This window comes from Microcaecilia unicolor, chromosome 2, assembly GCF_901765095.1.
Source record: "Microcaecilia unicolor chromosome 2, aMicUni1.1, whole genome shotgun sequence".
NCBI lineage: Eukaryota > Metazoa > Chordata > Amphibia > Gymnophiona > Siphonopidae > Microcaecilia > Microcaecilia unicolor.
The window spans coordinates 29,715,510-29,733,972 of NC_044032.1; the positions used below are offsets into that span (position 1 = coordinate 29,715,510).

The 18,463-nt window shown below is 45.1% G+C and overlaps 1 protein-coding gene across 1 annotated transcript in view; it reads left to right on the forward strand.

Moving 5' to 3' along the window:
* Positions 1-18,463, forward strand: part of NOL6 (nucleolar protein 6) — a 191,311-nt gene that overhangs the window by 76,605 nt on the left and 96,243 nt on the right. The window contains 3 exon segments of the mRNA XM_030191898.1: positions 978-1,100; positions 7,119-7,267; positions 17,733-17,808. Coding sequence (XP_030047758.1) covers positions 978-1,100; positions 7,119-7,267; positions 17,733-17,808 — 348 coding nt within the window.

Genomic DNA, 18,463 nt, shown 5'->3' on the forward strand with positions numbered 1-18,463 from the left:
AGATGTTGCCCTAATGGACTTTGATATAACAAAAGAGAGGGAACGAAGTACAAACTAAAGTCCAAACAAAAAAAAAACAGCACCACGGGCCTTTAAAAATGGAACACAGTTCTTTAATGAATGAGCCTTGACAAAAAGACCCGACACGGGACGTGTGTCGGTGACTAGCACCTGCGTCAGGGGTCACAGTGATGACGTGGAAAACTTGGGGAATAACTCGAATATATTCCTCTACAATATATTATTCCTTACCCCACATCTCATATAGTAAAAGCTACAAAGCACCAAGGCACTTTCACTTTCTGTATCCAGGTGCTAGTCACCGAAACACGGCCCGTGTCGGGTCTTTTTGTCAAGGCTCATTCATTAAAGAACTGTGTTCCATTTTTAAAGGCCCGCGGTGCTGTTTTTTTGTTTGCCCTAATGGACTTTCCCATGCCTCGTCTGTTATGTTATCCTGACAGATTTTCCTGTGCAATGTTGCCTGCTCACTGTGGAGAGAGATTCCCCTGCCAGTCACTTGTGTACATTCATTCCCTGGACACTGCCGGACTGTTACTCTCTTTGCTGTAGTGCAGAGGCTGGTTTCCAGGGGGGGGGGTGATGTGTCACAGGACCGTTGTGTATGTATTTTGTTTTCCTTACAATTGACATTGCACCCCATTCCCTCCAGCTGCTCAGACTGCCTGAGGGGGAAAATGTATTTTGCTGTTGGGAATGCGTCCAGTGCCTGCCTTTAGTTGGCCAGTAGTGATTTCCACTGGGGCGTGCCATGAGCACCATTTCCTCGATATCCTCTGCACTTGGTGGCCCAAAGAATAGATCACAAGTCCAGCTCGAGTTATTGATAGTGAGCAGTAGAAACGTTGGATCGTTTAGCAAGGCCATCTTAACATTGTCATCCCGGTGACAAGAGAGTGAATTGTACTTCTAGAGAGCAGATTGTGACACTTTTTTTTTTTTTCTTTTCTCAATAGTGGAGCATTGGTGAGGACCCTCCTAAGCATAAAGATATTGCATTATTGTCATTTGGATTGTTGCTGAGTCCGGAGGGTTCCCTGAGTATCCTTGATAAAGGCCCAGAAGCAGATAGTTCTGAGGTGAGGACAATTTCTTTTTTTCCGGTTGCTTCTTTTTTTCCCCATGTTAAAAATGAAATGTATTAGCAATAAAATATCAAAAGGCAAAAAAAAACAAAAACAACCTAAGGGGGTAAGTTGTCAACATAAGTTACCTTTAAGATGTGTTATTTTACTGTTAATCCCAGTTAAGGCCTCATGAGTTAATGTCTTACTGGTAGCCTACATTAGTGGAGGAAGGAGATACCAAGCTGAAAAGAAAAAGATTCTTTAACAATTGGGGTTAAACCCACAAGTAGGGTTTCATTCTATGTTATGGTGCTGCCTGATGATGCACGGAGAGAGCCTATTCAATAACCTGCACCCTGGTTCATAAAATTATTCATGGAGGGGGCCCCGCTATATATGTCTGACCTCATAGACCTACCAGCAAGGAATACAAAAAGATCATCGCGCACTTTCCTGAACCTCCATTACCCTAGTTGCAAAGGACTTAAATATAAATCAATTTATGCATCTACCGTGTTTCGCCGAATATAAGACACTGTCTTATATTAATTTTTGCGCCCCAAAAGGCGCTAGGTCTTATTTTCTGGGGATGTCTTAGTATTTCGGGGAAACACGGTTGGCCCGCCCACCTTCCCTCCGTCGCTCCTGCAGCTACCGGTAACCCCCCACCCGAGGTCGCCCCCCCCCACCCCACCCGAGATGGCGCTCCCACCCGAAGTCGCCGGACCCCAACCCCCTCCGTCGCTCTGAAACTAACCTGAACTTAAGCCTCCTTTCACTTTCCTTCCAGTTCGCAGGAGCAGCAGGGCAGGCCTCTCTTTCCTTCCGTGCCCCACCCTCGCCTGACGTTGCTTGCTGCGAACTGGAAGGAAAGTGAAAGGAGGCTTAAGTTCAGGTTAGTTTCGGAGCGACGGAGGGAGGGGGGGCCCGGCAATCTCGGGTGGGGGGGGGGCGACCCTACTTACTGGTAAAAGAAAAACTTTGCTAGGCCTTACTTTCGGGGGGGGGGGGGGAGCCTTATATTTTCCAAGGGCACCAAAAACCTCGGTAGGTCTTATTTTATGGGGATGCCCTATTTTTGGGGAAACACGGTAGCTTCTCCTACATCAGCACGCAACTGTGGAATGCTCTACTAAAAGCCATAAAAACAATGGCGGACTTGGTAGACTTCCGTAAATCACTAAAGACTAACCCGTTCAAAAAGACTTATCTAAAGGATCCTTCACAAACGACCTGATATCTAAATTTTACCAGAACAAGATAATATTGAACTCTTTCATTTGTTACTTCATTTATATTATCACTATTGAACGTTATACATTACCCCTTGATCTCTTATACATGTAAGGAATTGTTTATCTACTTATAATGTATTTTATATTCTCTGTACTTTAATATTATAATATTCTGTACTTCTCAGTCCGAAATGGCGATCACCATTACGGCATAATGTAAGCCACATTCAGCCTGCAAATGGGTGGGAAAATGTAGGATACAATTCAGCAAATAAATGAAATAAATAATGGCATCTGGGCGCCCAGATTCCATTACAGAATACTGGTGTAACCTGGTATTGGAGCTGCTCTAAATGCATGGGCCTAAATGCAGCAAGGGTGCGCATTGGAGAGTTTAATGGGAATCTAGCCCGTCCCCGCCGCAAGTAATCTCCTCCATCCCAGCTCCCAGCCTGCCAAGCCCTTGCCGTGCCACAGTTACCTTGACCCCCCCCCCCCCCCCCAAGAAAGCCAGATGCTATAAGCAGTAAAAATACTAGTAAAAGTAGCATAAATCCTTTTCTTCCGTACTCTGCTAATACAGCAGATGTACAGATCAGCACAGGACCCAAAGCCGTCCAAATTCTAAAACAAACAAAGTCTGAAACAATCACAGTTTATACCTAATTGTTCAACCACCCTTAGGATTCACCTTTGGGATTAAAAAGCAAAACCATGTACATGTAAGGACTGGATAAATGAATTAAAACAAAGTTTAAAGCAAATGCACTTAATATGTAATATTTGATGCAATATTCACATCAGGCAACAGATTTATTTTCTACTGAACATAATTACCTTTGTATGAACTTGGCAGCTAATAGTGTTTTGAACTGGACAATGCTGGCACATTTAGACTGATCACTGATGCAGGACAAAACTTCTACATGAAGGAAGCCCATGTCTAATTATTCAATACCTTTCTGTGAAAAAGTAGTAATAAAAAAGGCAAGTGCATTTTTATAATATACCACTAATCCAAAAATTCAAAACTGCATCAGCAAATATAAAAAATAGAAACGAAACATATAATATTTGCTCAATTTGTCAGAAATATTTTGCTCAGCACTAAAAAATATGGTACCCTTGGTTTATGAGGCCAATTGTTAAAAATTGTTAAAATATTTTTTTAGTGCTGAGCAAAATATTTCTGACAAATTGAGCAAATATTATATGTTTAGTATAATATACCACTGCAATTCACAAAACAAAAGGAGCAAGTTCCTACATGCCATCTTTTTCTTTGTAGGCATAGGGGGGAAAAAAAGATTTTAAATGCTCCCAGGTGTCAACTTAAATCGTGTTTAATTTGGGATATAAATGTCACAAATAAGCAAATTGATAGATGGAAATTCAGAATGTTGAGCACCTGATTCTCATAACATGTTGTCTGTTTTAGTGGCCCTTTACCAGGAGAAAAAAAATCTCTCTGCACGAATATAACACATGCTAGGGTGTCCCTATAATCTGCCCTCCAACTAACACACTGATTACGGTTTATAACAAATTACTACTCTACCTATGAAAAGTTATTCCATCATTATATTTCCTCTGTGTAAATCCGTATGCTGCATAAACCAGCATGTTTAAAAAAAATATAAGGATTATTAAGGAAAAATGCCACCAACAAAGAATGACGGTGTGGATGCAGCAGCTCATAGGATCACTCGCTTTGAGTGTATGGCGACAGCGGCAGCACAAGGAAGGAGACGCACTCAGCTTTTTACCTCCCTTCTGATCCTGGGCACCAACCTGGGACATAGCTCGAGGCAGCCTGGCTGTTTAATGGCTTCTTCGGGGCAGGAAAGATTCCCACTCTTTCCTGACCGGTACCACGGTGCTGATCCTCTCCCCTGTACTTTTTTTTAAAAATTTTTTAACATGGCTGCCGAGACTTCCAGTTGTGGCTGCTCGAGACTTCAGTGGAAGTCTCACAAGTCCGCTGCTGGAAGTCTTGGCAGCCATATTAAAAGAGCACAGAGGAGTGGATCAATGATAACTGTTGCAAGTCAGTCATGTGCTGCTTATAGACCACTGCTGCCCTTTCGTGGTGTGTCTCCTCAGCTCGAAACCTTGGGGTCATCTTTGACTCTTCCCTCTCCTTCTCTGCTCATATCCAGCAGATTGCCAAGACCTGTCATTTCTTTCTTTACAACATCCGTAAAATCCGCCCCTTTCTTTCCGAGCACTCTACCAAAACCCTCATCCACACCCTTGTCACCTCTCATTTAGACTACTGCAATCTGCTTCTTGCTGGCCTCCCACTTAGTCACCTCTCCCCTCTCCAGTCGGTTCAAAACTCTGCTGCCCGTCTCGTCTTCCGCCAGGGTCGCTTTACTCATACTACCCCTCTCCTCAAGTCCCTTCACTGGCTCCCTATCCGTTTTCGCATCCTGTTCAAACTTCTTCTACTAACCTATAAATGTACTCACTCTGCTGCTCCCCAGTATCTCTCCACACTCGTCCTTCCCTACACCCCTTCCCGTGCACTCCGCTCCATCAGACTCGCAGAAACAGAAGCCTGCGTGGCCGTGTTGCTGATCTGCAAGGGCAGGCTTCTACATGGAATGTTGCTAGTGGAATAGCAATATTAACATTCCATGTAGAATCTCAAATAGTAGCAACATTCCATGTAGAATCTACAAATAGTTTCAACATTCCATGTAGAATTTCCAATAGGGAAAGGGAACTGGGACTTGATACACCGCCTTTCTGAGGTTTTTGCAACTACATTCAAAGCGGTTTACATATATTCAGGTACTTATTTTTGTACCAGGGGCAACGGAGGGTTAAGTGACTTGCCCAGAGTCACAAGGAGCTGCAGTGGGAATCGAACCCAGTTCCCCAGGATCAAAGTCCACTGCACTAACCACTAGGCTACTCCTCCACTCCAGAACTAGGGTGTGGAAACGGGCCATAAAATCAAAATATACGGATGTCTAAGATCAGACAAATTAACTCAATTCCCCTCATTCTGTAATTGATCTCCTAAACATAGGCGTCATTTGTGTACCTACATTTTATTGAATATCAACCTTTACGTGGGTAAGGATACATCTACGTGTGTACATGGTGTGCTCAGTGCTGTTTTGTCATGTAGGCACTCAAGTTGCTTGGTGCGTATTGCAAGGGGGGCATGCAGGTGGGTGGAACATTGGAGAGGCATGAGCATGTCTCCAACTTAATTTGTTTGTTACATTTGTACCCTACTTAGACATCTAACTTATAGAATACTAAAAGTTACACATGTAACTGGCTGCACATAATTGTGCTCATTTACGCCTGCCATTTGGCATGGTGTAAGTAGTTTTGCCACTCCTGTTGCTGTCATTCTGATATCTTTGCTGTTGTACAGTGGTTTTTATTAAGATCAGTGATCAAATGCTAACCCTGACGGTGTCCTTTTGCCCCACCTGTGCTTTCAAATCAAAACACCCTTTGCAGTAACCACATAAACCCTCCAGTTGTCCCAAAAGCAAAGCCCTGTGTTCTGTGTTGGCTGCTGAGGCAGATGGAGTAAGAAGAAATTATCCTTCTCCTGACATCGACAAGGTGGCTTCAATTATTTTTCCAAGTGTTGGTCTAACAAGGATTAATTTAGTATACTGCAGTGGATAGATGAGAAACAGCTTACTGATGGAGGCCAAACCAGTAAAATTCAGGCTAAGTCCAGAAGATCCTTGAATATGGGACAACTTCCCTATGAGGGAAGGCTGAAGCATCTAGGGCTCTTCAGCTTAGAGAAGAGACAGCTGAGGGGTGATATGATAGATGTCTATAAAATAATGAGTGGAGTGGAACAAGTAGATGTGAATCGTTTGTTTACTCTTTCCAAAAATACTAGGACTAGGGGGCATGCGATGAAACTACAAAGCAGTAAATTTAATACGAATCGGAGAAAGTTTTTCTTCACTCAACGTGTAATTAAACTTCTGGAATTCGTTGCCAGAGAATGTGGTAAAGGCAGTTAGCTTAGCGGAATTTAAAAAGGGTCTGGACGGCTTCCTAAAGGAAAAGTCCATAGACCATTATTAAGTTGACTTGGGGAAAATCCACTGCTTATTTCTGAGATAAATCGCAAAACATACAAACAAATATGAATGCAGTTCTTTTGTGAAGTGAAGTAGAGTCTCATATATTTGACACAAAAACAGTTTTTTTCACTCAATACGTGAATGTCTAATTCGTGTATATGATTTAATCATTGACTCAGCCTCTACCAACCTTTACTAATCACTAATTTGTAACTTTTGTCAGTACAACTCTCACAATCCAATCATAATCAACAAAATGTGCACAGCACTTAGCTTTAGCAGGTTGGTGCACTCTCAAACCCCGACAGGTCCCCGTTTCGTGTTAACTTTATCAAGGGGGAGCCACCAATTCTGTTGTACAAAGGAGAGAGAAAAAAAGTACTATAAATTTCTTTTAAAAAACATTGTATAATGCATTCTGAGATAAGCAGCATAAAATGTATTGAGCTTTTATGGGATCTTGCCAGGTATTTGTGACCTGATTTGGCCACTGTTGGAAACAGGATGCTGGGCTCGATGGACCTTTGGTCTGTCCCAGTGTGGCAATACTTATGTATGCTAATATTCTACAACAACGTCTTGGCGGCCAGATGGTGTTATAGAATTAGCACTCTGCACGTGGCATCGAGGCACCTACATTGTGGCGCCCAGTTTATAGAATTGCCCCCAAGCACAGCTGTCATTCACATTGAACATGTGGCTCTGTTCTTCCTGTTTTACAGGCAGTGGAGTTTCGGAACTTTTGGGGCGAGAAATCTGAACTGAGACGGTTCCAGGATGGATCCATCTGTGAGGCTGTTGTGTGGCCCGCGGGGTCTCTGTTTGAGAAGCGGCTCATTCCCGAGCGTGTGGTGAAGCACCTGCTGCAGCTGTAAGTTCTGCAGTACCTTCTTGTGCATTTCCTACATCCGTCCCTTCAGTTTTTGGGCTGTAATTGGAAGGAGCATTTAGTCATGTATGCTACTGAATGGATATGTAATGCTTTAGGGCAGTAGTTCTCAAACCTGGCCCTGAGAGAGATTTGCATTCAGTGAAGGCAGTGCATGCAGATCTCTTATGAAATTCATTGCGGATATCCTGATATTCTTCTCTCTCCAAACGTACTTTTAGCGTATACTCTGGTGGATCCTCCTCCTCGTATATCCCACTGTCAGTTGGTATACCTCAGGGATCTGTCCTGGGAACTCTGCTCTTCTCCATCTATACTTCTTCGCTTGGTACTCTTATCTCATCCCATGGTTTTCAGTATCATCTTTATGCCGACAGCTCCCAGATCTACCTCTCCAGAAATCTCAGCAGGCATCCAGGCCAAAGTTTCAGCATGCCTGTCTGACATTGCTGCCTGGATGTTTCACCGCCATCTGAAGCCAAACATGACTAAGACTGAGCTTCTTATCTTTCCTTTCCTCTCCCCCCTTTCTCTATTTCTGTGGATAATAAGCTCATCCTTCCCGTCTCGTCAGCACGAAACCTTGGGGTCATTTTCGACTCCTCCCTCTCCTTCACTTCACATATTCAACAGACTGCTAAAACCTGTCGTTTTTTTCCTCTATAACATCACCAAAATTCGCCCTTTCCTTTCTGAGTATGCAACCAGAACCCTCATCCGCTTAGACTACTGCAACTTGCTTCTCACAGGTCTCCCACTGAGCCATCTCTCTCCTCTTCAATCTGTTCAAAATTCTGCTGCACGACTAATATTTCGCCAGTGTCGTTATGCTCATATTAGCCCTCTCAAGTCACTTCATTGGCTCCCTATCCGTTTCCGCATTCGGTTCAAACTCCTCTTACTGACTTAAAAATGCATTCACTTTGTAGCTCCTCAGTACCTCTCCACTCTCATCTCTCCCTACACTCCTCCCCGGGAACTCCGCTTACTGGGCAAATCTCTCTTATCTGCACCCTTCTCCTCCACTGCTAACTGCAGACTCCGTTCCTTCTATCTTGCTGCACCGTATGCCTGGAGTAAACTTCCTGAGCCGGTACGCCAAGCCTCATCTCTGGCCCTCTTCAAATCTAGGCTAAAAACCTACCTCTTCGATGCTGCTTTTAACTCCTAAACCTAACCCTTCAACTGTCCCCTATGCCTGATATGTCCTGTCTGTCCTAACCCTTATCCCTTACTTGTCCTGTCTGTCTGTCATAATTAGATTGTAAGTTGTATTGAGCAGGGACTGTCTCTCCATGTTCAAGTGTGAAGTGCTGCGTACATCCAGTAGCGCTATAGAAATGATAAGTAGTAGTAGTAGTTAAGGAATTCCTGACTGTAGGTGTTGTAATCTGTTTTTTCATTGTATGAATGAGGGCTTTCTCTGTTGTGTGGAACCTGTAATATCGCTCACGTTCCTCTTTGGCAGATGGGAGTATATTTTTCTGAAGACAAACGGGTTCACCTATTTGCACAGGCGAGTCGTATGATGGATGTAGACATCAGAGCCTTCTGTAGAAAGGAAAAGCCCTTTAATTCTAGTGCTGCAGTGACCCTGCAAGTTTTTAAATATTTATTTAAAATTTGTATATGCTGCCCACATGTCTCGTAACAACAGTATTAATATATTCCAACAATAAAATGGATTTCCACCCACATAAAAAAAGATAACCCTCCGCTTCCAGAGCCTCAGATACAGACAACAGGGATCTCTCTTCTCCCACATACCACCACCTCATTTAGGGAGAGCTGTAACTTTAAAAAAAAATGTTTTAAACCCCCACAATTCGTCTCCTTACAGTCTCAATTTCTACTACTACTACTACTACTATTTAGCATTTCTATAGCGCTACAAGGCGTACGTAGCGCTGCACAAACATAGAAGAAAGACAGTCCCTGCTCAAAGAGCTTACAATCTAATAGACAAAATAATAATAAAGTAATCAAATCAATTAATGTGAACGGGAAGGAAGAGAGGAGGGTAGGTGGAGGCGAGCGGTTACGAGTCAAAAGCAATTTCTTTGGTAAGGCATTCCATGGTCTGTGAACCACTCTAGAAAAAGCTCTAGCACCCCAGCCTATTCCGCTATAACTGTTTATTGATGGAACTCCAAGATAAATTACTTGGCTAGCTCTTTCCTGCTTTCCTGGAGTTTACCAACTCAACTTTATCCAAATACTTAGGGAACTGGATGATCTAAATGTAAGGCAGAGTAGTTTTAAAATATAGTCTCACTTGCACCAACAACCATTGCAACTTCTCTAACAGTGGGGTTTCCAGAACCCAATTTTTTAATTTTTTGTAAAATAAGTGTTGCCACGGCATTCTGGGCCACCTGCAAGTGATAACATAGTAACATAGTAGATGACGGCAGAAAAAGACCTACACGGTCCATCTAGTCTGCCCAACAAGATAAACTCATATGTGCTACTTTTTGTGTATAGGTTTGCTTACTCAGTGCTAAGTCTGCCCAGAACTATCCCCGCCTCCCAACCACCAGCCCCGCCTCCCACCACTGGCTCTGGTACAGACCGTGTAAGTCTGCCCAGCACTATCCCCGCCTCCCAACCACCAGCCCCGCCTCCCACCACTGGCTCTGGTACAGACCGTATAAGTCTGGCCAACACTATCCCCGCCTCCCAACCACCAGCCCCGCCTCCCACCACTGGCTCTGGTACAGACCGTGTAAGTCTGCCCAGAACTATCCCCGCCTCCTAACCACCAGCCCCGCCTCCCACCACTGGCTCTGGTACAGACCGTATAAATCTGCCCAGCACTATCCCCGCCTCCCAACCACCAGCCCCGCCTCCCACCACTGGCTCTGGTACAGACCGTATAAGTCTGCCCAGCACTATCCCCGCCTCCCAACCACCAGCCCCGCCTCCCACCACTGGCTCTGGTACAGACCGTGTAAGTCTGCCCAGCACTATCCCCGCCTCCCAACCACCAGCCCCGCCTCCCACCACTGGCTCTGGTACAGACCGTATAAGTCTGCCCAGCACTATCCCCGCCTCCCAACCACCGGCTCTGGCACAGACCGTATAAGTCTGTGATGTAACAAATGTCCTGCTAGACCCACACAAATCCTTTGCAATAATCTGACACTGGGAGGACCGGGGCCTGTGGCACCACTTTTAAACATCTCCTTCAGAACAGGTTGCAGTCTCTGCATGGTCCTTAGTTTCCTGTACACTGACCACACTGTCCATGACACATGCCCCTCTCCTGACCATCTTTTATCGAAGAACCACCCCAAATCTTTCACCTCTTTCAACAGCATTTGTATTCCTGCCTCCTTCCTTTCCTCCCATCCTACTAAGAGAGCGTTAGTTTCCATAACATAGTTTCCCGCTATTCCGGAACCTACGGAATAGGTGTGTTTATAGAGGGAGAACAGCGGTTAGAGCTTCCCCGCTACCTCCCTCCTTACCTGGTCCCATGGATCGTTTCTTGAGACCGCAGGGGGTTGTTTATGATGGCTGAGCGCTGCCAGTGGGGAACGCCGGCAAATTGGAGATTTCGGCTTCCCCTGGCTTTGATGTCACCTTGAGCCCCGTTGCCTCCCCAACCAATAGGCGCAAGTTCCTTCCTCGCTGATTTCGACGGGGTCCACCCCGGAAAGCTGTAAGGGCCCAGAAGAACGTCGAATGGAAGCTTTCTCTACATCAGAGGTTGGACTGGAGGGCAGTTTGCCCATGGAATCGCCGTGGACAGAGGGGAGAGGAGCTGAGGGGCGAAGTGAGATCCGTGAGCAGTCGTCTGTAAGGTTTGATATGCCTAAAGAGTTAGTAGTTAAACCAAAAGAAGTGACATTAGATGCATTATGGGACTTAGTTTCTAACCTGGGTCAAACTTTCCAAAAACAGATTAATGAGGTGTTACCTAAAGTAAAATCCTTGGAAACTGACTTGCAAAAACAAGAAGAGCAGATCAAGGTGTTGAATGAAAAAGTTGATAAAATGGATCAAAGAATTACGAAGTTTGAAACAGTGCAACCTACTACGATAAAAGACTTGACGAACCTCAGGGTGAAAATGGAAATCTTTGATAATTATACCAGAAATCATAACCCGAGATTTGTCAACTTTCCTAGAATACAGAATGTTGCTCCTCTGGAGATGTTGAAACGCTATTTCCGAGAAATTTTGACTATACCTGAGCAGAATTTACCACCATTGACTTTGGCATATTACATTCCTGGGAAGGATTCGAATCAGCTTGATAATCCGATAGATGTTTCTCTTTTACTTGAGACTTCTGACACTCACTTAGCAACTGCCGCTACATTGATGGCGACAGTTGCACTATTGCCAGATAAAAATTGGATCTTTTGTTTGTTTTTCCGAAATAAAGATAAACCCTTTTTAGGTTTTAAAGTTGTTACTATTTTCTGATGTCTCTAAAGAGACTAGACGACGGAGGAAACAATTCTTGCTCCTTAGGCCTGAAATTTTGCACCTGGGGGGGGGGGGGGGTACTTTTTTTTTTTTTTAAGGTACCCCTGCAAGTGCATAGTAAGGCTTAGAGAGAAGAAATTTGTTTTTACAGAACCTGCACACGTATCAGGTGGATGGACTCACTTTTCAGCTTCTTGTCGTGAGTACTTTGCTCCTGGTCCAGTTGGTTTTCCTTTATGATCTTAAGAAGACACTCTACAATGGACTTGATTGTTCCAGCCACTACTTCATCTGTTATTCTTCCTTTCCTCCCTCTTCTCCTGTCCCTGAGGTCTTTTAATTCACAGACCTGTGTAAATCCTCTAGGTTTTCCACAAAATCTTTGCTTACTTTTGATCTCTTGGTTCAAGGTTAGGCTTAGGAGAGGAACTTTTTCTTGATACCCCCTTCCTTCCCCCTTAAATGAATTCTAAGCTCTGATAGGGCCTTTTACTAAGTTGCAGCAGCATTTTTGGCGCACACTAAAAATAAGCATGTGCTAAACACTAGAGATACCCATATATTCTGTTACTTTCTGGTCTTCATAAAAGACTGGAATATTCTGACCCATCCTAAGACTTAAGGGTTTTGAGCACGTTCCTGAAAACGTTCAAGATGGTTATCCTGAGTATTTAGCTGTCTCCTAAACAAGAGAGTGTTCTGTATTTAGAGGAGATCTGTGCCTATACTTTCCTGTCAGCAGCGACTCCATTATTTTTCCTACCATCGACGTGAGACTTACCGCTCTGTAGTTTCCCACTTCTTTTGTGTAGAGGGACCACATCTGCTCGTCTCCAATCTCGCGGAACCTCTCCAGTCTCTAAAGATCTATTAAATCTTTAAGAGGTCCCGCCAGGATCTCTCTGAGCTCCATCAGTCTCCTGGGATGTCTGCACACCGTTTTAATGTTGGGTCCGACACATCACGCCTTGGGGAGATTAGTAATAATGGTTTGTGTAATGCTGAAACTGAGAGGTGCTCTTCCCCGGCGCCTTCCAAAAATTCTTGCAACTTGTTGCCCGAAGGGTTAAATGACTTATTACCTTGAATGGGAAGTAAGTCTGAAACTTCAGCCAGTATTCTCCAATAACCTGTAAGTTCTCTTCAGAAATCACGTAAGGGGCAAAGTAAGATACTGTGTTTTGCACTCTGCGGAAACACTTGTGTAGGTGTATGAACCAAATATCTCAAATGCCAAGGTTTATGTTTCAAAATTTTTTATTGATGACTTTACCATCATAATACAACTTGTAAACTCAACTTGAGCCACATTAGATAACAGTCCAACATCTCGGGTAAATAGTATTCATCATTATTAGCAACATTTTGTTATATATCTCCCCATAAACCTTAGAGTATCTTACAAAATTTTTCAAAGATACATCAGGAAACAAACAAACACTTGAAATCTCCCTCCCTCCCCCTGTCCACCCCCCACCCCGGCTGAGGAGATGTCCGAACACCCCAATTCATGTCGAAGATGGATGGCCCAATCATACTATGTGCCTAAAGCGAATTTACCATCTTGAATATCTGAGCCTTTGTAAGGTAGGCCCTATGCAAGATACGGTATTGGCATTCTCGAAGTCCTGCATTACCTGTCAGGCTTGGTATTCTAGCTGCCAAAACGTTGAAGTGTAATGCTATATGCGGCCTCTTCAAGTCTCCTGCCTACCTCTGTTGAATGTGCTCTAGATCTTTAGGCACTAGATACTCCCCCAACACCTTGTATAACCCGGAGATAGAAAGACTCTCCCTTTGCACCGAATGAAAGAACTGCCGCAGGAGGTGACAGTGTCTAGAGCTCAAAGCCTCCTTATCTAATGAATCAACATAATGTTTTAACTGGGCATAGGCAAAAGCACCTCCTGTATCATAGCCTGACCCCAGTGCCCTTAAATTCAACATGAAACCCTGCCGGCTCAATACATGTTCCAACCTAGTTATACCTTGCGCGCCCAAATCCAGAAGACCACATTCTCCAAACCCGGCTGGAACAACAAGTTACCCTGGATAGGAAGAAGATCCGAAACGCACCAACTCAGGCCGAACAGCCGTGTCATGTCTCTCCAGAGACTCCGCATAGGGGTCACTAATATACTGTTACGTAACTCAGCTGGAAGCGTGTCAAATGCCAAGGTTTAAAGTAATGTTTCTCCACAAGCAAAGGTGTATAATCCTGCAGTTCCAAGATCGTCAGCCTAATGACGGAGCAAACAGGTCCAATTATATATTTTTTTTATATCTGGCAAACCCAACCCTCCTGTACGCCAGGAACCCACATGCAATCGAAAGGGAGATTTTGGTTTTGACCCCTCCCCAACAAAATTTAGTGAGTAACTTTTGCAGTGTTCTGAGGTCCCTTTTCAGAAGTCTCAATAGCAGCATTTGCCGTGGAAACTCCTTCATTCATTCAGATAGGATCATCCCATGTTTCTTCAATTTGCATTGGCTTCCAATAGAAACAAGGTTATTATTTAAGATGAGAAGTTTATTGTTTAAAATAGTTAAAGGTTTGATCCCTCGGTATATGCTTTCTTTAGTTAAATATTTTTGAATGGGTCAATTCTATTGTACACAATTCCGGGAATAACATGTATAGAATATTTGTACGTTTGGGAAGCTTGCCAGGTGCCCTTGGCCTGGATTGGCCGCTGTCATGGACAGGATGCTGGGCTCAATGGATCCTTGGTCTTTTCCCAGTGTGGCATTACTTATGTATGAAAACGGTAACGGAATTCAAACATGCGTGGGATAAACATAAAGGAATCCTGTTCAGAAGAAATGGATCCTAAGGAGCTTAGCCGAGATTGGGTGACAGAGCCGGTGGCGGTAGGCGGGGATGGTGCTGGGCAAACTTATACGGTCTGTGCCAGAGCTGGTGGTGGGAGGCGGGGATGGTGCTGGGCAGATTTATACAGTCTGTGCCAGAGCCGGTGGTGGGAGGTGGGACTGGTGGTTGGGAGGCGGGGATAGTGCTGGGCAGACTTATACGGTCTGTGCCAGAGCCGGTGGTGGGAGACAGGGCTGGTGGTTGGGAGGCGGGGATAGTGCTGGGCAGACTTATACGGTCTGTACCAGAGCCAGTGGTGGGAGGCAGGGCTGGTGGTTGGGAGGCGGGGATAGTGCTGGGCAGACTTATACGGTCTGTGCCAGAACCGGTGGTGGGAGGCGGGGCTGGTGGTTGGGAGGCGGGGATAGTGCTGGGCAGACTTATACGGTCTGTGCCAGAGCCTGTGGTTGGGAGGCGGGGATAGTTCTGGGCAGACTTATACGGTCTGTACCAGAGCCAGTGGTGGGAGGCGGGGCTGGTGGTTGGGAGGCGGGGATAGTGCTGGGCAGACTTATACGGTCTGTACCAGAGCCAGTGGTGGGAGGCAGGGCTGGTGGTTGGGAGGCGGGGATAGTGCTGGGCAGACTTATACGGTCTGTGCCAGAACCGGTGGTGGGAGGCGGGGCTGGTGGTTGGGAGGCGGGGATAGTGCTGGGCAGACTTATACGGTCTGTGCCAGAGCCTGTGGTTGGGAGGCGGGGATAGTTCTGGGCAGACTTATACGGTCTGTACCAGAGCCAGTGGTGGGAGGCGGGGCTGGTGGTTGGGAGGCGGGGCTAGTGCTGGGCAGACTTATACGGTCTGTACCAGAGCCAGTGGTGGGAGGCAGGGCTGGTGGTTGGGAGGCGAGGATAGTTGTGGGCAGACTTAGCACTGAGTAAGCAAACCTATACACAAAAAGTAGCACATATGAGTTTATCTTGTTGGGCAGACTAGATGGACCGTGTAGGTCTTTTTCTGCCGTCATCTACTATGTTGCTATGTTATATGTTACTATGTATGTTACTTATGTATGAAGCTCATCTTTTTTTCTCCTTTTCTAGGCCCAGAGGAATAACATCTAAAAAGTTATTTACTAGTTTATTTGCTTATCAGGCTGCTAGTTTATGGACTGCTCTTTTTATTGGTTTGAGGCATTTGATTACTTATAGTCAATTTAGGAAAAGATCGAAGACTCTTATTTTTAATAAACATGTGGTGAGGAACTAGTAAGGATTATTATCGGAATTAGGTTCCTATTTTGTAAAATTTGATTATGTGATTGTTTTAATGGATCTGTTTGTATTTCCTAGACTTATTTGGTTCTAGTCTCTTGGTTGTAACCCGCAATCGGTATTGGCAGGCTATAAATGAATTAACTGTATGGCATTTAAGACCATGGTGGCTAGGTGACTTAAGGAAACCATAATGTCCGCTTACGTGTTTCAAGGCCATCCTGTTCTGCAGCAATTGAGATCTCATTCAACAAGGGCACAGGCCACTTCTTGGGTGGAGCACATGCTTATCCCACCAGTGGAAATTTGCAAAACAGCGACTTGGGTTTTCTTACATTGTTGTTCTGTCATTATAAATTGGATGTTTTTGCCTGAAATGATGCCTTGCTAGGGGCTAGAGTGTTGGAGGTAGGGATTGCTAGGTCCCATCCTAATTAAACACTGCTTTGGTACATCCCAAGCATATGGAATGGTCTGGTGGGACGATAGGGAAGGTTGAATTAGGTTTATCTGCTAATTTTCTTTCCTTGAGTTCCTCCAGACTAGTCCACCCAACTGTGTTTTTTTTTTTTTTTTTTTTCATGGTGTTTGACAAAGAGCATAAGAGCACAATGTTGGAAGATTATAAGCCTTCTTTACAAAATAAAAAAATAAGAGATGCAAGTTCTTATTCTTGCATTGTTTAGTTGCATTGAGTTGTGTGGCGTTGTGGCTAGTCTACTTCTATGGAGTTCTGGGGTTTTTTTTTTGTTTTTTTTTTTGTTACATTTGTACCCCGCGCTTTTCCCACTCATGGCAGGCTCAATGCGGCAGGCAATGGAGGGTTAAGTGACTTGCCCAGAGTCACAAGGAGCTGCCTGTGCCGGGAATCGAACTCAGTTCCCCAGGACCAAAGTCCACCACCCTAACCACTAGGCCACTTCTCCACTCACATTTGACCTGCTGCTTTTGATAGTTTTAAGTACTGAATGTTAAGGGGGCTGCATGGAGACTTTATGTTATGACATCATAATTAGTTCACGATCTCCACCTGCTGGTAGGGGGACATAACCCAAGCCAGGGCCGCCGAGAGACGGGGCTGGGCCCGGGACAAGGCCCCCCCCCCCCCCGAGGGGGGCCGGGCGCCACAGTCCCACCCGCCTCTGCCACTGGGCTGGGCCCCTTCCACCCAAACCCCCGCCAGCAGAAGTGCTGTCTTCTGACTCCGGTGTGCGCGGCCCACACAGACGCGCTCCTCTCAGCTGATCTTCGCTGTACTTTGCAGGGCTTCTGTGCGTCTGACGTCCTGCACGTCAGACGCACAGACGCACAGAAGCCCTGCAGAGTACAGCGAAGATCAGCTGAGAGGAGCGCATCTGTGTGGGCCGCGCACGCCGGAGTCAGAACAGAAGACAGCACTTCTGCTGGCGGGGGTTCGGGTGGAAGGGGCCCGGTGGCGGGTGGGACTGTGGCGCCGGGCCCCCTTGGAGGCCCGGGCCCCGGGAATTTTGTCCCCCCTGTCCCCCCCCTCTCGGCGACCCTGACCCAATCATCTGGACTGGTCTGAAAGAACTCAAGGAAAGAAAATTAGCAGGTAAGCCTAATTCAACCTTTCTCTCCCTTTTGGACTTGTTCCCCAGCCAGAGCTTTTAGATTAAACTGAGGGGGAGCCATGGGATTGCAGAAACATGGAACCTGACACACACATGTATTGAAAGGCTTTTGCCCTTTCCCACAAAGTTCTGGAAAATGCCATCCATTTGGTGCCAAGTCAGGTCATATAAACTACTCTTTGAATAGTGAACTGTTTAGATTCAGAGATAAGCAACTTTGTTTTATGCATAACATAAACTCTGTTTAGCTTTTAAGCTTTCTCTGCACTTTGAAGGCATAGTTCAGTTAAAAAAAAATTGCTATAGTTTTACATTTTTTAAAATTTTTTTAGCCATGCTGATATTCCAGAATATTCCGTGTGCTACGCTGGGGCTCTGCTGGACTCTCTGATCCAGGTGGGAAAATTGGTAAGTAGACTGGGTTTTCTCCTTAATGAAACGATTCTCCTACTTTTTACAGTGCTGCATAAAAGTGCCCTGCCGTTTTGGAGGCAGTTTTTCCACCTAGACTTCCTGTATGCATAACTTATAAATTTTATTTTTAGCATCTAGTCTCACATTTTTAAATTCTGTTAACATTAGTCACCAAAGGATCAGTCCAGACTAAGGGGTTATGCCCATCTGCCAGCAGGTAGAGATAGAGAGCACCACTACTTTGTGCTATATCTGGGTCTCTGCAGCCAGCCTTAGCCAGTATTCTCTATCTCCAGCAGGCAGATAGCTTCCTGTGACTGATTCTGGGGTGAACTCGTGGCCTTCCAAAGAGGTTTACAGGTTTTTGGGGTCAAATGGCTGTTTCAGCTATGGTGTAAACCTGGAGGCACAGGTTTCTTCCTTCTCCCCCTGTTCACCCTTTTCTGCTGCCTTCCACTTCCCTTTTCTCCTGCCTCCTTACTTTAAAAAGGTAAACAAAACGAAAACAGATAACTCTTGAAGTGTCATTTGGGCCGGCAATATGGTGTTTGTGGAGTTGCTGTACTTTTTGAACAGACGCGGTGCTGCTTGTGCCTGGGACCTTGAACCCCCCGGACTGAGAGTACTGGCTTTTATTATGGCAGCAGAG